The sequence below is a fragment of the Ammospiza nelsoni genome, chromosome 8, assembly GCF_027579445.1.
Source record: "Ammospiza nelsoni isolate bAmmNel1 chromosome 8, bAmmNel1.pri, whole genome shotgun sequence".
Lineage (NCBI taxonomy): Eukaryota > Metazoa > Chordata > Aves > Passeriformes > Passerellidae > Ammospiza > Ammospiza nelsoni.
The window spans coordinates 39,020,817-39,041,868 of record NC_080640.1 but is presented as its reverse complement, the minus strand read 5'-3'; the positions used below and the strand labels follow the sequence as shown (position 1 = coordinate 39,041,868).

The 21,052-nt window shown below is 53.2% G+C and overlaps 2 protein-coding genes across 2 annotated transcripts in view; one reads left to right on the top strand and one right to left on the bottom strand.

The window, feature by feature from the left end:
* The window catches only part of CDH23 (cadherin related 23), a 204,863-nt gene that overhangs the window by 128,490 nt on the left and 55,321 nt on the right, over positions 1-21,052 (top strand). The window contains 12 exon segments of the mRNA XM_059477689.1: positions 503-608; positions 695-822; positions 3,059-3,131; positions 3,347-3,463; positions 4,192-4,304; positions 6,262-6,369; positions 7,489-7,678; positions 9,478-9,623; positions 10,514-10,733; positions 12,092-12,244; positions 13,277-13,390; positions 14,568-14,716. Coding sequence (XP_059333672.1) covers positions 503-608; positions 695-822; positions 3,059-3,131; positions 3,347-3,463; positions 4,192-4,304; positions 6,262-6,369; positions 7,489-7,678; positions 9,478-9,623; positions 10,514-10,733; positions 12,092-12,244; positions 13,277-13,390; positions 14,568-14,716 — 1,617 coding nt within the window.
* Positions 17,352-20,389, bottom strand: C8H10orf105 (chromosome 8 C10orf105 homolog). The gene is made up of 2 exons (XM_059477630.1): positions 20,365-20,389; positions 17,352-17,752 (listed from the first exon to the last, which is right to left on the bottom strand). The coding sequence occupies exons 1-2, from the start codon at positions 20,387-20,389 to the stop codon at positions 17,352-17,354; spliced, it is 426 nt and encodes a 141-aa protein (XP_059333613.1).

The following is a 21,052-nucleotide window of genomic DNA, read 5'->3' as shown; positions in this document are numbered from 1 at the left end:
TGAATCACGGGCAGCAGGGACACAGCAGTGGGTTAGAATCACAGCAGGGTTTGGGTTGCAGGGGAGCTTAGAGCCCAAACAGTTCCAACCTCCTGCCATGGCCAGGAGCATCCTACACTGGACCAGGTAGCTCCAAGTCCCATTCAGCCTGGCCTTGGACACATCCAGGGATGGGGCAGACACATCGTCTCTGTGCCAAGGCCTCACCACCCTCACAGGGGTGAAATTTTACCTGATATCTAATCTAAACCTCCCTCTGTTAGTTTAAAATGATCAGTGCCTGTGATGGCTTTAACAGACACCTCCCAAAGCAGGTCCCCACAACCAGTTTCCTTCTTGCATGAGAGAAGCAGGTGAGAGGAGGCTGGTTTACAGATCCCCTCAGGGCCCCTGATGGGCACAGCTGCCTCCATCACATTTCCAGCCTGCACCTCCCATCCCCTCATCTCTCCCTGGCACAGCTCCCATGTATTCCCATGTGTTCCCTCTGCTCACACCGTAGGCATCTGATGAGGACTCCCCTCCAAACAACCAGATCTCCTACAGCATCGTGCATGCGTCTGCCTTCCGCGAGTACTTCGACATCACGGTGTCGGAAGGGTACGGAGGTAGGTGCTGGTCCTGGCGCCCCAGGGGCACCCTGAGCCTGCCCCATCCTGCTGCCCTGACCCCCCCACACTGTGCATCCTTGCAGTGATCAGCGTGAACCACCCCCTGGACTACGAGCAGCTGGCCAACGGGGTCATCTACCTGACGGTGATGGCCAAGGACGCCGGCAACCCGCCGCTCAACAGCACCGTGCCCGTCACCATCGAGGTGTTTGTAAGTGCATCCCCCTCGTGCTCTCCCTGCTATTGCCCCATGGCAGTGCTATTGACTCATCAATAACCCACCAAGGCTGCCCCACCCCGTGGAGGATGTGTGCATTCCTGTTACACGTGTCTCATGCCACAGCGAACCACGGGGTGAGGAGCAGTGTGGAAATCCCTCTGGAGGAGGCATTTCTGCTGGCAGGCTCCAAGCACAGCAGCGTTCCTCGGGAAGATCAGATCAGATCAGCGTGTCACTTTGAGGCACATTGTGCTTTGAGGGTGTCTGCAGGGAGGTGTCAGTGATGGAGACAGTTTGCTTGATAACGTGTCACTCTCGCAGCTGTGGGAGCTCTGCCAGGCAGCGTCACTCTGGGGAGGGGAAGGACATAAAGCCAGCGATGCTGTAAGATGGGAATGAAGTCCCATGAGCGTGTCCCTCCTTCAGATCCCTCACCGTGCTCGAGAGAGGGGGGAACAAGGCAGTGCCCAGGGAGTTAGTGGTGGTTAAATACATCCTTCCCACACGGGGCTCTCGACAGCATAAACACCTCTTTTTCAAGACCACACTTCAGTGGGTCATCTCCCCGGGTTGGGCCTGTACGCTGGCAGGGTTTAAGTAGCTGTCACTTTTCCCGCTCTCCACCAAAGGGAATTTCTCTCTGCTGGAAAAAGAAAAGAAATAAAAGCCAAAAACTAGGAAGAAAATGAGGGGGAAGGGTTTTGTGATGGCACTTGAGGAACAAGAGCTGTGAGAAGGCAGAACCAGAGCGAGTGGGGAGGGAGGTGATTTTTTTTCATCCTTTGGTTGTTGGTTTTTAATAAAGAAGTCAAACTCGCCTTGAAGATTTCCCATTAGGGGACAATACGCTTTTGTAGAGGAGCCGCCGAGTCAGAACTAATAGCGCGCGCGGCGCCGGGATCCCAGGAAATGGCGCTGCTAATAAGTTTCTGCCTCACTCCCTGCCACTGGCACCCTCCTCAGGGTGATGAGCCGGCGGCTCTTGGCGTGCTTGTGCCTGCAGGAGAGGGGCTGAGTGCTTGGGGTGAGCATCAGCCACTCTCAGCATCCTTGGAGATGGCCTGGAGTGATGGGACAAGGGGGATCAGCTTCACACTGGAGCAGAGGAGAGGTTTGGGTTGGATATTGGGAGGAAATTCTTCCCTGTGAGAGTGGGGAGGCCCTGGCACAGAGAAGCTGTGGCTGTCTGGTCCCTGGGAGTGCCCAAGGCCAGGCTGGATGGGGGTGGGAGCAACCTGGGACAGTGGAAGGTGTCCCTGCTATGGCAGGGGGTGGGAACTGAGTTTTAGTCTGAGCTTTAGTGTCCCTTCCACCCCAATGCATTCTCAGATTCTATGATACAGTGGCTGTCTGAGGGTGAGGTTGTAGGGAGGATCAGGAGAACACAGAAGCTGGTTTTGGCTGGTGGGGTGGATACTGTCCTCTCTGGCAGCGGAAGAGTGCTGTGTTCTGTCTGCCGTCGCTGCAGGTGCCTTGGGGAGCCTTGCACCTCCTGTGGCTGAAGTGGGAAATGTCCTTCTCCAGCAGAAGGCAGGTGCAGGCCAGCTCTGGCCAGATGGAGAGCCAGCCAGAAGCAAACCCTGCCTCCTTGGGACTGGGCTTGCCAGGCCGTGGCCTTGCTGAGCATGGCCTGATGATCTCAGGAACATTAATGACACCACACAGCATCTGCTCTGGCTCCTGTCCACCCAGCTGGAGCCCCAGCTCAGCCCCATCCAGCTGCACTCAGCCTCTCCACTGCCTTTAACCTGCCCAGACCTCCTGGATGAGCCCCACTGATCCCTGGAAAGAGGAGGAGGAGGAGGAGGAGGAGGGACGGTGAGGACATCACCAGGACAGGCAACAAGCTCCTCATTACCCTCAGAGGAGGCACCAGCAAAGCTGAGTGACTCAAAGGCTGATTAAAGACCACCTGCTTGCAGACACTAAAACAGGGGTTGGCAATTTAATTGCAGCACAATGGGCATCGTTGGCACGTGAAATTGCTTCAAATCTCAGGTTGGGTGGCAGCAGGAGCAGCTGAACCTGCAGGTCCATCCGTGGTCTCCAGGTAGAAATCAGTCTCCAGGGCAGCTCCAGGGAAGTGGAGAGCTCCAAACAGTGTTTCAATGTCCTGGCCTCACCTTGAGATGCAGCCACCCAGGAGCATCCCCACACCAGGCTCTTGCAGCTGCTTGACCATTTTGCCTTTTTCCCAACCAGCCTCTCGACCTTCTCTTTGCTTCAGGATGAAAACGACAATCCCCCCACGTTCAGCAAGCCCTCCTACGTGATAACCGTCATGGAGGACATTATGGCAGGTACAGGGCACACCCCTGCTCCCTCTCTGGGCTCCCAGGAGGGCCCTGAACGGGGTGGGGGATGCCTTTTGGGGAGGCAAAGTCTCATAGCTGTGGGGCCTGGGGGTTTGGCAGCTTTGTGCACATGCAGGAGAAGGGACCCCTTGTCTGGGTGGCTGCAGGAGCAGTGTGGGGCAGTTCTGGCTCATGGCAGCCCTCATTTCTGCCTCCCCCAGGAGCCACAGTGCTGTTTCTCAATGCCACGGACATGGACCGGTCCCGGGAGTACGGGCAGGAGTCAATCATCTACTCCCTGGAGGGCTCCTCGCATTTCCGCATCAACGCTCGCTCAGGTGAGCGCTGCACCTGCTCTGCCCTTTCCTCTCAGTTCCCTCTTTCACCCCCACCTGTCACTGACATCTTTCATGGAAATCCTTTCCTTAGGATCTTTCCTCCTGAGAAGCTGAGAGGCCTCAGCAACAAAATGTAAACATTGATTATCTGCTGCTGTGGAATGCAACAGGTGCATCTGTGATTGGCTCATGTGGTTGTTTCTAATCAATAGCCAATCACAGTCAGCTGGCTCAGACTCTCTGTCCGACATACAAGCCTTTGTTATCATTCTTTCCTATTCAATTCTTAGCTAGCCTTCTGATGAAATCCTTTCTTCTATTCTTTTAGTATAGTTTTAATGTAATATATATGATAAAATAATAAATCAGCCTTCTGAAACATGGAGTCAGATCCTCATCTCTTCCCTCATCCTCAGACCCCTGTGAGCACTGTCACACCCACCCTTCCCTCCTCTCCCTCAGTCAGCCTGCTTAGGATTCCCACAATTTGAGGGATTCACCAGATTTCAGGCACCTCCATTTGCTCAGTCACCCCGAGAGCTTCAGCAGAGGCATCGTGGAAACTCAGCTCCTCAGCCTGAGGAAAGGCTTGGCTGGGAAGGTTCCTGTTAATCAGGAGCTGCCAAGCTCCATCTATTTGGATCCAAAAAAAAGGGCCCATTTGTGGGCTATCCTGACCTTGGTTTTGACTGTTTCTCCTTTAACCTTGTCATCTCCTGTGGCTGCAGGGGAAATCACCACAACCTCTCTGCTGGACCGGGAGGCCAAATCCGAGTACATCCTCATTGTGCGGGCAGTGGATGGAGGCGTGGGGCACCACCAGAAGACAGGCATTGCAATGGTGAGTGGGGGGAGAATTCCCATCTCCCTGAGGCGCTGGTGCCCACCTGGGGCTGTGGAGAGCTGCAGTGTTTCATTTTTGCTGTGGGAAGAGCACACAATGGTTCCTGCCCTCCACGCCACCCCTGCTGCGGCTCCCAAAATGACTGTCCAAGTGGTGCAGACCTTGAAATCAGCTTGCTTTCCTGGAAAACCACTCACACAGGAGGCACTTGACTTCCCAGAGCCTGTGGATGTGGTAATGAGTCCTATTTCACCTGCAGAACTCTCCCTTTGTTCGGCTCCCTTTGTTCCTCTCCAGAAGGGGCTCACTCGGAGAGCCTGCAGCTACACGTGATTATTCCTTGGTCTGTTCACATAGATCCAGGGTTTCCAGCCAGTCTGGGAAGGTCCTGGTGGAGCTGCACATTGAAGCCTTGTGCTTCACCTTGCCCTTCTCAGGCCCCAGGGAACCCCATTATTGGCCAAGCCAACAGGAAATACCCAGACAAAAGCCAAAGATCCAGCCTTGATGACCTTAAAGATCTTTTCCAGCCTTAGCTATTCCATGATTCTCTCTCTCACTGCTCATGGCATCACATTTCTTTGGGCATTTCATTCATTTGGATGCTCCTGCTCATTTGGGTTGCAGGAGGATGTCCCACACAACACAGAGGGATGCAGAAACATTTGTGATTGTGCTGAGGAATGGTCCTACAATAATTGTCCATCAGGAGGTCTGTGGCAGCAGGCTGGAAGCTCCCTATGGAACCTCCCAGAGACATGTGGTGGCCTTGGCTGGGCACCAGCACTGAGTGTGGAGTGCTGAGATCTCCTCTGGGGCTCCAGATGGGATTGTGTTCTCCTAACAGCCTTGTTAAAAGGCAAAAAAAGGGGGAGAAAGGTGCCTAAAAAATAAAAGAGTATTAAAACTCAGTGAGACTAGGGCAGCAGAGTAAATCTTCTGCTGGGATATACACCTGGCACACAAAATAATAATTTTTGACCGGGAATAAAGGTCCATTCAGGGGCCTTGCAATGTCCCCAGGTGATGTAAATCGCACGAGCTGCCTGGAGTAGGATGGACCGGGAATCTTCCCCATGGGTAAAGGATCCACCGTGGTGCTTTGGCTTGTCCCTGGAGGCTGTGGCGTCCAGAGTGGCATCTTCTGCCACGGGGTGGCACCAGCAGCTCAGCCTGGTGTGGCAGCGGGACACAGAGGAGTGGGAGCACGGGGGATCCCAGGAAAAGCTCCACCAGCACCTGCTGAGGGATGGAGGCTGCCCTGGAGCTGCAGCCCTTTCCCTCAGACACCTGTGGAGAAATGAGTGCTGTGGGGAGGTGAGAGACCCCCAGGCAGCCAGATGCATCCACAGGCTCGCTGCTGTCACTGGGGTGCCATTTGTCACAGGGAAAATGAAGACAGGCAACACTTCAGGGCACCATCCTCGCCCCTGCTCTTGTCTTCGCACCTCCCACCCCCTGTGTACTGTACCCTCTTCTGATTTCTCATTTATTCTGGGTTTTTTTCTGTTGCTTTTTACCAGCCACTCAGATTTTTCCTTCCTTTCCTGCCACATTCCCACTGCATCCTCTCTCCCACTGATTTTCATCCCCCTTCCAGTGAAGGAGCTGTTTGAAGACACACCTTGTGCCCTGTGGTTGTTCTTAACCGTGATAAATACAAACAAAACCCAGCTCAGCTCTGCCCAAGGGCTGCAAAATTGCAGGATGTTGAATTTTTTTTTGCAGGTTTTCCCTCCAGAGGGTGAACACAGCATCACAAAACCATAGAGTAATTCAGGAAAAAGGTCTCTAAGAGGATCAGGTCCAGCCTGCACTAACCCATGTCCCCAAGTGCCTGAGGGATGGTGACCCTGCCACAGCCAGAAACACATGTTGGGCACATCCAGGGGACACTCCATGCCTCAGGAACCTGTGCCTCCTGCAGCAGCTGTGCTTCCTTGCTCTCCCACAGGTGAACATCACGCTGCTGGACATCAATGACAACTACCCCACCTGGAAGGACGAGCCATACTTCATCAACCTGGTGGAAATGACGCCCCCCAACTCGGATGTCACCACGGTACGTGCCAGACAGGGTGATGGGTTGGTTTGGGGACACCACCAAACCAGTGCCACCAGTGTCACCTTCAGTCCAGACCATCTTTAATTCCATTTAAAACCTTACTCCTGAGCCTCCTCCCCGCTGCTGACCATCCCCTGTGTTTCTTCTCTCTCCCCTGGGATATTTTTTTTTCCCTCTCCAAATTGTGTGGATTTTGGCCAAATCCTCCTTTTCTTAGCCTCGCCTGCGACCTCCTTCAAGGACCTCTCTGAGAGACTTTGATTTACAGCCTTTCAAGTCCCTCTGGTGAAATAAAAGAGGAGAAGAGGGGGAGGCTTCTATTCCATCACACTGAGAGAAAAATGACGGGAACAAAATGGAAAATAAATGAGGGAAAAGTGAAGAGAATCCACAAAATCATATAAGAAGGAAGGCTGCGAAAAGGAAAAAAAAAAAAGGATTTTTTGAAGGGGGAGAAGGGTCTGGCAGTGCTGCTTGAGCCAGAGAACAGTGGTTTTCTCTCCTTCAGCCCTGCTGCTCAGTGCCAGCTTGAAGTCATCTTGCCTTTGACAACCCAATTAGTTGCTGGGAAAATAATTATTTTGTCACCGATCCGATGTAAATTCAGCTGCAGAATGAGCAGCAGGAGCTGGGGAAGTTATGAGGGCAGTGAAATTGGGGTGTTTGTTAATGTAAATGTCCCCTGTAATTAGGAAGGTCACAGGGAGAGCAATAGAGCATAAAATATCTGGCGTGGAGGAGAACTCCACCAAGGAATTATTCCTGATGTGGCAGCACAAGTTCCTCAGCGTGCCTCTTTGTCCCATTTATTTTATTTTTCCAAAGGGTCCTCGTTTTTCAGCTGGTTTTATTCCAAAGGAGGATAAATCCAGTTTGATTGCTGCGCTTTTGTATCTTGTCATGCCATTACCTCCTGTGCTCACAGGCCAATTTTGGGGACATTTAACACCACAGCAGAGGTCTCGAGGGTGCAAAATCCCTGCAAATGTCACAAAAACACAGAGCTGGATGGAAGATGGGTTCCTTTGTGCTGCTGGTGCAGGGACAGCAGCAAACCTCCGTGGGGAGTGAATTCCCAGCTCTCTCCTGTAATTTTGTGCTGCTTCCCCACGGCAGGTGGTGGCTGTGGACCCAGACCTGGGGGAGAACGGCACGGTGGTGTACAGCATCCGGCCTCCCAACAAGTTCTACACCATCAACAGCACCACGGGCAAGATCCGCACCTCGGGCGTGCTGCTGGACAGGGAGAACCCCAACGCCCAGGAGGCGCAGCTGATGCGCAGGATCGTGGTGTCTGTCACCGACTGTAAGCCTCCATCCCACCCTGGGTGTGCTCACTGCTCAGCTGAACCTGCCTGGCTTGGTTTGGAAAGGCAGGAGTCTGCTAAGGAAGGCAGGAGCCTCCCCTGAAATGGAGAATGTAAACCCTCCCCAGCCCTCCCAATTGCTATGAATTTTAAATTAAGGAGCTCTCAGGCAAAAATATGGGAGCAGGAAATAACAGTTCTTTAATAGGGAAAAGAAAAAAAATTGGATAAAATAAACAATGCAGAACAACACTGACAGAGTCAGAACCCAACCTGACACCCTGTGGGTCAGGGTGTTGGTGGCAGTGCCATTGGAAATGTGGCTGCAGCCCTCCTGCAGTGTCAGGGGTGGTTCTGCTGGAGCAGGGATCCTGTAGAGAAGGATGTATTCTTCCTCTGAAGATCCAGTGGAAGGAGAGACAGCAGCTGTTCCTCTGGGGAATCCCGTGGAGAAAGCCGTGCTGGTGTCTCAAAACCTCTGGATTATATCTGGGTAGCAATGCTTGGCTCCTCCCTCTGGATTATATCTGGGTAGCAATGCTTGGCTCCTCCCTCTGGATTATATCTGGGTAGCAATGTTTGGCTCCTCCCCCTGGATTATATCTGGGTAGCAATGTTTGGCTCCTCCCCCTGGATTATATCTGGGTAGCAATGCTTGGCTCCTCCCCCTGGATTATATCTGGGTAGCAATGTTTGGCTCCTCCCCCTGGATTATATCTGGGTAGCAATGCTTGGCTCCTCCCTCTGGATTATATCTGGGTAGCAATGCTTGGCTCCTCCCCCTGGATTATACCTGGGTAGCAATGCTTGGCTCCTCCCCTGGATTATACCTGGGTAGCAATGCTTGGCTCCTCCCCCTGGGCAGAGCATCTCCCAATGGGATGTTATAATTCTTATCAGCCATGCAGTGACATTCAATAGTCTGTTATCAGCAATGTCCCCTCCCAGGGAGGAGTGGGTGTGGTCACTCAAAGAGAGAGATAAGGCAAACTGCCCACTTGACAAAAGACAACTGCCACACAGTTGGTAATTGAAAACATCTTGCATTGCAACCTTCAACACTTCCCCAGCCTGATTTTGCCCTTATGGCAGAGTGTCTTCTGTTTTCTTCTCTCCTGCTTTGAACGCGAGTGTTTCTGAGGTAAAAAAAGGGGAATAGCTTTTAGCCTGCTGCTAAAACAAGCTCAGAATGTGAGTGAGTCATTCATGTAGCAGCCCTGAGAAAGAGCCTGAGAGGCAGGAACTCTCCCTCCCCCTCAGCCCTGCTCCATTGGCATCCCAGAAAATCAATTGAGCAGGTGAGGGAAGCAGAGCTGATCGGTTTTTCTCTGGAAATATTGCCATGGGGAAACTTTTCATAGGAAGAAAGATAGATGTACAAAGATAATCCTTTCTTTTCAGGACAAAGGGGAATGGTTTTAAACCAAAAGAGGGGAGATGGAGATTAAATGTTGGGAGGAAATTCTTTACTAAGAAGGTGGTGAAACAGGCTGCCCAGAGAAGCTGTGTCTGCTCTAACCCTGAAAGTGTCCCAGGACAGATTGGAAGGGGCTTGGGGCAACCTGGGATAGTGGAAGGTGTCCCAGAGGGTTGGAATTGGATTATCTGTAAGGTCCCTTCCAACTCAAACCATTCTGGAATTCTAATTGTCCGTTGGTGGCAGATCACCCATGACAAACCAGGGCCATTCCCCCATCCTGCACTGCCGTCTGCATAGTGAGTGAGAGCTTATTTTTAGGGGAAAGGGGTGGAAGCAGCTCAGGTGTTAACCTCGAGACCCCATTCCTGGCCTCCACAGGTGGGAGGCCACCCCTGAGAGCCACCAGCAGTGCCACGGTTTTTGTCAACCTGCTGGACCTGAACGACAATGACCCCACTTTCCAAAACCTGCCCTTTGTTGCTGAGATCGCCGAGGGGCTCCCCGCAGGCTCCTCTGTCTTCCAGGTGAGCGTGTCCCACTGCTGCAATTCCTCACACTGGGAGCTGCTGCCATGGCTTCTGCAGGCTGGCGATGCATCCTCTCCCTTCTCTGCACCTTCTCCCCCTCCTCCATCCTCTCCCTCTCCTTCTCTTTGCCATATTGTAGCAGTGGAACAGGGGGGATACAGAAGGTGAGAGTGTCCCACCACTGCCATTCCTCACACTGGGAGCTGCTGCCATGGCTTCTGCAGGCTGGCAATGCATCCTGCATCTTCTCTGCATCTTCTGCACCTCCTCCATGCTCTCCATCTCCTTCTCTTTGCCATATTCTAGCAGTGGAACAGGGGGGATGCAGAAGGAGTTGTGCATCTTTACTCCATGGGCTCACCACAGGTAGGGAGGATCCTCCAAGGCCATTTCATCCCTGCATCCCCAGGGCCAAAGGCACTTGAGATTTCTGTACCACGGCTTCCATGGCCAGGAGATGATGATCAGGGTGCTCTCCTATAGGAATATGCCCTCCTGTTGATGGAATGACAAAAGGAAACAAGCCCAGAAGTTTCTCTCCTTGGTTAAATGAAACGACACCTCATAGGACCTGGGGGGCTTCACTCAAACTTAAGGAGAGCCAATTGGACAGCAGCCCAAAAGTCCCACCTAGGCAATTTACTAGAAAATAAGAGAACAAAGAAACCAATCACTTTTGTGAGGTGTTTTACCAAGGGCAAGAAGGTCTCTTGCCCCCAAACCACTTTTTCTCTGTACGAGTTTGTTGTTTTGCCTTTTATTAAACCTTATTTTTTCCAACACTGCCACAGAAGCCATCCTACTGATTTTATGCCTTCTAAGGTAGCTGAGCTGTCATAAGACCTCCAAGAGCTGACGAGAAGCTCCTGTTTGCCTGTCCCCACCAGGTGGTGGCCATCGACCTGGACGAGGGCCCCAACGGGCAGGTGTCGTACCGCATGCAGGTGGGCATGCCCCGCATGGATTTCCTCATCAACAGCACCAGCGGGCTGGTCACCACCACGGCCGTGCTGGACAGGGAGAGGATCCCCGAGTACCTGCTCAGGGTGGTGGCCAGCGACGCCGGCACGCCCGCCAAGAGCTCCACCAGCACCCTCACTGTCAAAGGTGGGTGCAGCGAGAGCGCGCGGTGGTGGCAAACGTCCCTGGGCGAAATGCAGGTTCTGCAGGAGACTCAGACAAACGTCCCTGGAGGAAATGCAGGTTCTGCAGGAGACTCATTGAGGCCCATGTGTGAAAAACGCCAATCACTTGTTGTTTTTTTTTTAAATTTTAAAAGTTTTATGATAATAAAATGGTTATAAAAATAGCAATATAATTAAATTTGGACAATTGGGATGAGGACAATATGAGGTAATAAAAACAAAGAGTTACAGACAGTCCAGGTACCTTTTCTGGGCAAAATAAGTCCGAAAAAGGACACCCATTAACAAAGGATTAACCCTTAAAAGCAGCAGCCTGTTGCATATTCCTACACTCATCCATGGTGCATAAATTCCATTCAAACACAGGATTCTGTCTGGGCAGTGACAGCTTCTTCCTCTGAATCCTGACTGAGTCTTCAGGGCTGAGCAAGGTGGGAAGAAGTTCATTTCTCCTGATAATGGAGCAATAAATTCTCTTTCTCTGAAAGATCCAGGTGTCCTGTGGCTGCTATCTGGTGCAAGTGCCTCATTCCTTATACAGCAGTACTAATCAATACAACAAAATATATATAATAAATATATATATATATATATATATATATGCATAGAGCCATATAATATGCACTTTTCACAGCCTGGAAACTGGGTCAGGTCTGGCTTTGTGCATAGGGATGGCTCCATCCCCACAGGCTCCATGTCTGCTATCAACACACTGCGGAGATGGGGAAAACATGGTGTTTCTGGCAGGGCCCCCAAATTATCTTTTTTTTTTCTCCATTCCCCCATCCCCTGTGTTGCTTTTCTCTTTTGGTTCAGCATGTGATTCCCATCAGCTGCGTGCCTGGACAGCCCACGCAATCCGAGCTCAGAGCTGGAGCCTTATTGCAAGGCCTGCCTTTAATTTAGTGCCTTGCTGTTTGCTGGCTCTGTGCAAGCCTGGTGCTGAAAAAGGATACGCATCATCTGGAAATAAACTGACCCTGCACTGTCCTCAGGCCCGAGTTTGGGAAAGAAGCTCCAGGTCCCTGCCATGCCCCAGGAAATGCTGAGCTTATATTTAAGCCCCAGATTTTCCTTTGAACGGGGATGGAAACGGGCTTGGTGAAAACAGTGACTTGAATTTCAGTGATGCAACGGGTTTTTGGGCTGTGAGGAGGGTGATCTGTGTGTATCAGGGGCAACCAAATAGGCAGGCCCCCCAGTGCCCCAATGGCAGGGAGGACCAGGCAGAGCATCCCTGGGATGCTGAGAGGAGCATTGGCAGCGCAGCCTGGCGTCTGCAGCAGGGGCAGCACGCTCAGCTCTGCTCTCCCTTTGCAGTTCTGGATGTGAATGACGAGAACCCCACCTTCTTCCCTGCTGTCTACAACGTGTCCCTGCCCGAGGACGTGGCCCGCGATTTCAAAGTGGTGCGGCTCAACTGCACGGACGCCGACATCGGGCTCAACGCCGAGCTCAGCTACTTCATCACAGGTGGGAGCGCGGTGCCACGAGGGGAGCTGGGCTCGCAGCAGGGCACAGGCTGCCCCAGAGCTCGGCCAGGGTGCTCCGCACTCCGGCTCTGCCTTTGCCAGCCCCTCAATCTTTGTCCGGCATCGCCCTCTGCTGAACAGCCCCGCTCGGCTCCCGGCCACGCTGACCATCCTGCTGACCCTGGAAAAGCATCAGCATGGGCAGGGCACGGCTAGGGAGCAAGGCCTGGGGGGACTTCCATCGGTGTTTATGACTGGGAGGCGTAAATGGAATTTTGGGGCGTTTTTGGGCAGGTGGGGTTGGTGGGCAGCAGCGCCCGGCTTGCCCCACGGCTGCAGCACCTGCAGCAGGAGGCTGGGGAATCCCCTGGCCACGGTTTGACTTGCAAACTGCACACCGAGCCCTCAGGAAGAGGGCAAAAACAGAAGTGCCACCAGAGAGCCACTTTTCCCACAGTAGCAGCCTGCTGTTCCGTGTCCAGCCCCTCTGGCCTCTCCTCTGCAGGTGAATCGGAGTGTGCTGTCCCACAGGTACCACAGCTCACGTGCACAGTCACCCCAATTGCTCAAAGCACTCAGGAAATGGCCCAGCTTTCCCTACAGCCCTTGGATTGTTCCTGTGCTGTGAGGCAAAGTACTCTGGACAAGGCACCAAACCATCCTTGCACAGCTGGGCTGACCCCGTGCCCAGGCCACAGAACCCAAGGAAATGGCCTCAAGTTGCACCAGGGAAGGTTCAGATTAGATATCAGGAGAAATTTCTTCCCTGAAAGGGTATCCAGGTGTTGGGACAAGGAAGCTGTGGATGCTTCTGGATCCCTGGAGGTGTTAAAGGTCAGGTTGGACAGGGCTTAGAGCAGCCTGGTCTAGGAGGCGTCCCTGCCCACGATGAGGTGTTGGGACAAAATTATCTCTAAGGTCCCTCGCAACCCAGCCCATTCCAAGTTTCTATTCTGCTTGTGCTTTGCTCCAGGTCCCTCTCAGCCCAACCCAGCCCATTCCATGTTTCTGTTCTGCTTGTGCTTTGCTGCAGGTGGGAACCAAGACGGCAAATTCAGCGTCGGCTTCAGGGACGGGGTGGTGAGGACGGTCGTGAGTCTGGACAGGGAGACCGTGGCATCCTACACACTGATCCTGGAGGCCATTGGTAAGGATTTCCCAGGGATCCCACTGCCACACAGCCACAGGTGGTGGCCATGCACGTGTGGAGCTCCCTTGCAGGTGTGTCAGAGGGGCAGCAACCTCTGAGGCGCTCTCCAAACCGGAGCCTGTGCCTGGTGCTAACACTGCACGTGTGAATTAATGTGTCCCACTTCCATCATGACTTTTGCAGAGGGTCTATTGTCCTCTCAGGTTTGCCCTGCCCCAGGGCTCTCCTTTTCACCTGGGAAGGCAGGCTCCCTGTTCCTGAGAGGCTCCACACTGTCCAGGGCATCCCTCTGCCCAAAAATGCCAACTCCACAGCATTGTTCCCCTCCTGCCATGCCAGCCCCTGGCTCTGGAGCTGCTGATTAACCCTGAGCCACCTGGCACGGGCAGAGGGTCCCCGTGCCAAACTCAGCTTGGCTGTCATCCCCAGAGCTCTATAATGATGTGCCTGTTCACAGATGACTTGGATGTCCCTTTGGAGAGGAGAAGTGAGTGGCCTGGACAGAAATTGTTGGGGGCACAGCATTGTTGGGGGCTGCACAGGACTGTATCCCAAGGGGCAAAGGGTCTGCTGTGCCCCTCCCATGGGGATCACACTGCCTGTGCTTTCCCAGATCCCACAGGCTCCCAGCTGGAGGGTTTAGCACTCCTGCAGATCAGGCATGTTGAAAAATCCAACCCCAATCCATGCTGCCCCGTGCCTCATTCTTCCTGGCAAACCCAACAGCTGTGCTGCCATGTCCTTGCCTACTGAACATCAACCCATCCTGGTGCTCCTTGGCTGTGAGCTGAGCTGCAGCTGTGGAAAATTCACCAGGCTGCCTCCACCTCCCAAATCCCTGGCTCCAGCAGTCCCTTCACTTGGTGCATGGAGCTGCAAATCCTCTCTAATGAGCAGTTGCATTTCTGGCCTCACTGGGCTCCATGGCAGAGCTTGGGGGTGGCTTGGCTTTTCCTTTTTCTTGCAGAACAGCATGGTGGCTTTGCAAAATAGAAAGGGGGAGGAAAAAAAACCTAAAAACCTATGTGGGATTTAAAAGCTGCGAAAAGATGAAATGTTTTAGTTTGGAAATCTCGATCCTGTTGTTTCAGCAGCCTTGGGCTGAGCATCTCCTGTGCACGGAGGAGGTGGCTGAACCTCCCTCCCTCCCTCCTTCCCCTTTGTGTCCCTGCAGACAACGGCCCCACCGGGAACCGGCGCACCGGCACCGCCACCGTGTACGTGACCGTGCTGGATGTCAACGACAACAGGCCCATCTTCCTGCAGAGCAGCTATGAAGTCAGCGTCCCCGAGGACATCCCAGCGGCCAGCAGCATCGTGCAGGCACGTGCCTCTTCCCCTGGGACCCCGGGCTGGGAGCTGGGGGTCCCCCACTCACTGTGCCCCGCTGGAAGCACAGGGCAGGGGTTTTCCCTCCCTGTCTGTCCCCTCGGGCAGGGCAAGATGTGTTCTGGCTCATCCACTCCTCTGCCAGCCCAGGCTGCGAGTGCCGGGGAGGAGGCAGCAAAAAGCAAGGGGAAGTTAAGGAGCTCACCCCATTTCTGCAGGGGGTGAGAGGAGAAGAGCCAAGCTCTGTGCTGGTAAGGCCACTTTGGCTACACCCCTGCTTTCTCCCTCCTCCCAGGCAGAGATCTCCATGGGGAGGGAGCAGAGTGCCTGCAAAGAGATGCTCAGAGAGGGGGGAAAACCCTCAGAGAGGGAAAGAAGCATTTGGACTTTGCTTTCATGTTTGTGGCTCTTTGAGGGAGCGGTGGGCAGAGCTGAATGGCTCAGTGAGCACGGGATGAATGCGGGCATTCACAGCATCCCTTCAAACCCGCGGCTCTTCTGGAGCAGGCACCAAAGGCTCTTTGCAGAGGGCCCTGGGAAGGCTCCTGCTGCCTTCAATACCTCTGCAGGCACGGGCAAAGGGACAGCTTTGTCCCTGGCTGTGTGAGTCACCGGCAGAGAAGAAAGGAGCCTTTTGCCTCCTGCCACAAAAGGTTTGCTGGGAGCCCTGTGTCTGCTCCAGGCAGCAATGCCCAAGGGATTCTGTGGCTCCTCAGCACCTGCTGTGCCATGGCAAGGTGTACCTGATGCTCTGGGATCAGCAATCCCAGGATGGAGGTGTGTCCCTGCACAGGAACCCTAAAACTGAGCCGGTTTGGCAAATTGGAGGAAGGGAGGGAACTCGAGTCTGACTGGCAGCAAAGTGCCTGTTCTTAGAACCCGCCTCCCAAAAGAGGGGGATGCCCTTGAAAGTCCATGGCAAAAGTGGGGGAAATTGTTTTTCCACAGAACAGCATGGAAGAGAAACAGAAATGAGCCATCTCCCAGCTTCAGTTTAATTTGCACCTTCAGCACGAACCATTTGTACAGAAGGTCTCTCCCTTCAGTGCATCCCCACATTCCCAGGGCAGCAGGAGAGAGTTTCTCAATGTTTCCCCATCCCTTTCTCCCAGAACCAGGCAGAGCAGGGCCAGAGAGGAGGAATGGGAACACATTGACCACAGCAACCCAGAGCTCACTCAGCATGGAGGGGGGTGACAGGGAACAGGTAGCACATGGGGGCACGAGCATCCTTCCACCTGCTCCAGAGGATAACTCCACTGGGAATTGCTTTCTGTGGAGCAGGCTCGCCCTGGGCTGCCTCTCTTCAGGTAGCCAGGTTGCTCCCAGTCTCTTGCAGGCTGTTTGTTCAGGTGCAGCACAACTTGCACAATTGTCTTGGTTTGGAAAGACAGGAGTGTGCTAAGGAAGGCAGGAGCCTCCCCTGAAATGGAAAATGTAAACCCTCCCCACCCCTCCCAATTGCTATGAATTTTAAATTAAGGGGCTCTTAGGCAAAAGTATGGGAGCAGGAAATAACAGTTCTTTAATAGGGAAAAGAAAAAAAAAATGATAAAATAAACAATGCAGTACAGTAGAACAACACTGACAGAGTCAGAACCCAACCTGACACCCTGTGGGTCAGGGTGTTGGTGGCAGTCCCATTGGAAATGTGGCTCAGCCCTCCTGCAGTGTCAGGGGTGGTTCTGTTGGAGCAGGGATCCTGTAGAGAAGGATGTATTCTTCCTCTGAAGATCCAGTGGAGAAGAGACAGCTGCTGTTCCTCTGGGGAATCCCATGGAGAAAGCCGTGCTGGTGTCTCAAAACCTCTGGATTATATCTGGGTAGCAATGCTTGGCTCCTCCTCTGGATTATATCTGGGTAGCAATGCTTGGCTCCTCCCCCTGGATTATATCTGGGTAGCAATGTTTGGCTCCTCCCCCTGGATTATATCTGGGTAGCAATGCTTGGCTCCTCCTCTGGATTATATCTGGGTAGCAATGCTTGGCTCCTCCCCCTGGATTATATCTGGGTAGCAATGCTTGGCTCCTCCCCATGGATTATATCTGGGTAGCAATGCTTGGCTCCTCCCTCTGGATTATATCTGGGTAGCAATGTTTGGTTCCTCCCCCTGGATTATATCTGGGTAGCAATGCTTGGCTCCTCCCTCTGGATTATATCTGGGTAGCAATGCTTGGCTCCTCCCCCTGGGCGGAGCATCTCCCAATGGGATGTTATAGTTCTTATCAGCCATGCAGTGACATTCAATAGCTGTTATCAGCAATGTCCCCTCCCCAGGGAGGTGTGATTGTGGTCACTCAGAGACAGAGATAAGGCAAACTGCCCACTTGACAAAGGTAATCTGCCATACAGATGGTAACTGCAAACGTCTTGCATTGCAATCTTCAACAACGTTTTCCAAAAGAAATGAAGCAGCAGGATTTTTTTGGACTGCCCGGTGGTAACTGTGTGTGGGTGTAGTTTGGATGCCTCCACCTTCCCTGGCAGGAAGCAGTAACCTGGAAAGCATTTGGGTACCTGACATTGCAAAATCTCCTGTCACAGAGCCTGGAAATGAGCTGCTCAGAGGTTCTCTACTCAGGATGCTTGAGAAGGGAGCCAAAGCTTGGGAAGGAGGAGCAGGGCATGATCACATTTTGGTGGACTCCATGATGTCCCCGTCCTGGCTGCTGGAGAAGCTCCTGGGACAGGCCAGGGTGCTCTGAAACACCATCTGGCTCCTCCTGAAGCTGCTGATGGAGCTCCTCAGGGAGCCCAGGCGCTTCCAGAGCCTCAGCTGGGGCTGGCTGGCATCCACGGGGTGCTGGGGCAGCCACTCGTGGGGACCCCAGGGGGAGCGGCCCAGCGCCCGAAGGTGACAGAGGGTGACAAGGGTCAGCAGGGTGGCCAGCACCAGGAAGATGCAGACGAGCCCCACGATGGTGGGCAGCCAGTCTGTGCCCTCAGGGGAGCTGGCACTGGGTGGCACCGGCTCCAGGAGCCCAAGGACAGGTGGGGTGGGAGAGGTCCCGTTGCCAGAGCTCATCTTCCCTGCAAGGTGACACAGAGAGGTGATTAGCACGTGGCAGATGGACAGACAGCCACCCTCCGGTTAAACTGATGGGTTCTTGTCATGCCAAGACGTCCGGGATTGTCCCAGCCATGTTTTCAGTGGCACAGGGGGGACAGGGGTAGTCCATCCCACACTTGCAAAGCACCACCCTGAACTGAAGTGCAAAACCACCTGGAAAAGAAATCCACCATTATTTCTGGCCTCTGGGAGGAGACTTCCAGGGAGCACACACACACTGCATGAAGATTTTCTAGAAGAGATAAATATCTATGTACCACAGAAAGCTCAAAATCCTCCCCCCAGGCTGCTGAGGTTTGGTTCTCCTGTGTTCCCCAGAAATGCAGGTTTGTTGAATTGGCTGTCATTTGGGGGTTTTGTGATTATATTTCCAAAGAAATTGGACAGTTGGTTGAGCCTGTGCCCTGATAAGTCCCCATCAAGCTGTGGTATGTGCCAGCACCGTCTTTATTACTTTGCAAGGGTGAAGAGTAACACCCTCACCCTACTCATGCCAAAAATCCTCATGCTGGGCATTTTGCTGACCGGCTTTCAGGCTCAGACATGTCACAGGTGATACAAACCAGCCTCCCAAAGTGCTGGCAGCACCAGCTCTTGCCTAACACCTGCTGGAGACTGTTCTCTCCTTTCCCCAGCAAGTCAGATCCTCCCAAGAGCATTTTGCACCTCTTTTTGCTCACATGCTCACTCCCAGCCCCAGCCAGGGGGGCTGGCATCTCTCCAGAGGGAGATGAGAAGATGAGGGCTGGGGAAATCCTGTTTGTGCAATGCCCTGTGTGCTGGAGGTGAAGCTCTATTGTTATCTATTATCCTTTCCTATGGAGGTGTGGGAGAGCTGTCTGACTGGTAAACTGGGATCTGGACTGAGCCAATTTAGAACCAAGATCTCAGGAGGGGAAAGGGGACACAGGTGTGTGCAAGGCAGCAGCCAAACACTCACCATAAAACCCTCCAGAAAGTGGAGAGAAGGCACCAGTGGCATGGTTTTAATCACTCAGGGTGCATCAGCCTGCTCAGAGCTTGGGGGCCTTTGGGGAGATGGTGCTCTTTGCATGGGGCAGAGCCAGGTCTGTGCCTGGAAAATGGGAAATGCAAAATCCAATGGGTCAGAGCCAGGCCTGTGCATGGAAAATGGGAAATGCAGAAACCAGTGGGTCAGGGCCAGGTCTGTGCCTGGAAAATGGAAAATGCAAAATCCAATGGGTCAGAGCCAGGTCTGTGCCTGGCAGATGGGAAATGCAGAATCCAATGGGTCAGAGGCAGGCCTGTGCCTGGAAAATGGGAAATGCAGAATCCAATGGGTCAGAGGCAGGCCTGTGCCTGGAAAATGGGAAATGCAAAATCCAATGGGGCTAGGCCAGTTATGTGCCTGGAAAATGGGAAATGCAGAATCCAATGGGTCAGAGCCAGGCCTGTGCCTGGAAAATGGGAAATGCAGAAACCAGTGGGTCAGGGCCAGGTCTGTGCCTGGAAAATGGAAAATGCAAAATCCAATGGGTCAGAGCCAGGTCTGTGCATGGAAAATGGGAAATGCAGAATCCAATGGGTCAGAGCCAGGCCTGTGCCTGGAAAATGGGAAATGCAAAATCCAATGGGGCTAGGCCAGTTATGTGCCTGGAAAATGGGAAATGCAGAAACCAATGGGTCAGGACCAGGACTGTGCCTGGAAAATGGGAAATGCAGAATCCAATGGGTCAGAGCCAGGCCTGTGCCTGGAAAATGGGAAATGCAGAATCCAATGGGTCAGGGCCAGGCCTGTGCCTGGAAAATGGGAAATGCAGAATCCAATGGGTCAGAGCCAGGTCTGTGCGTGGAAAATGGGAAATGCAGAATCCAATGGGTCAGGGCCAGGTCTGTGCGTGGAAAATGGGAAATGCAGAATCCAATGGGTCAGAGCCAGGTCTGTGCGTGGAAAATGGAAAATGCAGAAACCAATGGGTCAGGGCCACGTCTGTGCCTGGAAAATGGGAAATGCAGAATCCAATGGGTCAGGGCCAGGTCTGTGCCTGGAAAATGGGAAATGCAGAATCCAATGGGTCAGAGCCAGGTCTGTGCCTGGAAAATGGGAAATGCAGAATCCAATGGGTCAGGGCCAGGTCTGTGCATGGAAAATGGGAAATGCAGAATCCAATGGGTCAGAGCCAGGTCTGTGCGTGGAAAATGGAAAATGCAGAATCCAATGGGTCAGGGCCAGGTCTGTGCATGGAAAATGGGAAATGCAGAAACCAGTGGGTCAGGGCCAGGTCTGTGCATGGAAAATGGGAAATGCAGAATCCAATGGGTCAGGGTTTGAGGGGGTGAGCCCCTGTGTGTGTTGCAGGCAGTCCCAGGGACGGAGCTCTGCTCACCTCCTCCACAGTGATCTTTTCACCTCTCCTCACCCCAAATGTATTTTTCTTGTCCATAACCTGCCCTGTTCCTTCCCCTCAGCTTTGGGAACAGAGCAGCACTCCCAAGGTCCCCCTGCTCCAGGGACAGCTCCTCTGTGCTGCCAAGGCAGGGCTGCAGGGTGTCCCACTCCACAGGCAGCCTCAATCAGGGTTTCCAGGGCTACCTTCAAGCTGCCATTTACCAAAATGCATGTGGTGACCTCGCATTGTTCCTGGAGAGCCAGCCAGGAGGCGTGGGCAATTCCTTCAGGCTTTCATTCCTTCGGGCTGGGTTTGCTCTCCTGCTCGTGGCTGCAGAGCTTGTCTTTTAGATTCACTTGACAGCATTCCGTAGAAACCCATCAGGAGGGATCACACTGGTGTTTTCCCAGGCTTTTTCTGGGAAAAACCAGAAAAAAAGCCATGCCATGGTTCTCTCCTTATACTCAGCCCAGCTGGCAGAGCTCTCATGGCATTGCCCCTTCCCAGCACCACTGTCCCACCCAAGCTCTATCTTCTTCACCCTGCTGGGTTAAAAGGGATTTTCCTGCCCTGGAAATCCTGCCCAGGGGTTCATCCCTCCCTGATCAGCTCCAAATGTGACACATCCCCATGAGCATGAGGCAGATGAGGATCAGAGGAGAAAAAAGAGAAATTGCAAAAGGTAAAATGCCCCCAAGAAATGTGGAAAGGTAGGAAAAAGGAATGATTCTCATGCCTGAGCAGCAGAGCAGGTTCTTCTGCCCAGCACCAGGCACTGCTCCCTGGCCTGGCCCAGCTGCCTGGTTTGGCAGTTTTTCCATCTGCTCTCCCTCCCTTTCCTCAAAGTCCTGCAAAGAAAAGCCTGTTCTCAGGCACAGCTCCCATGAAAAGCAGCTCTCATTCCCTTCC

What these genes read in the sequence shown, in the direction of transcription:
- C8H10orf105 (XM_059477630.1), bottom strand. Translation starts at nt 20,389, where the DNA reads ATGCGAGGTCACCACATGCATTTTG. An exon ending in AGGTCACCACATGCATTTTG is followed by an intron (nt 17,753 to 20,364) that starts GTAAATGGCAGC and finishes GTCACCTTGCAG; the next exon opens with GGAAGATGAGCTCTGGCAAC.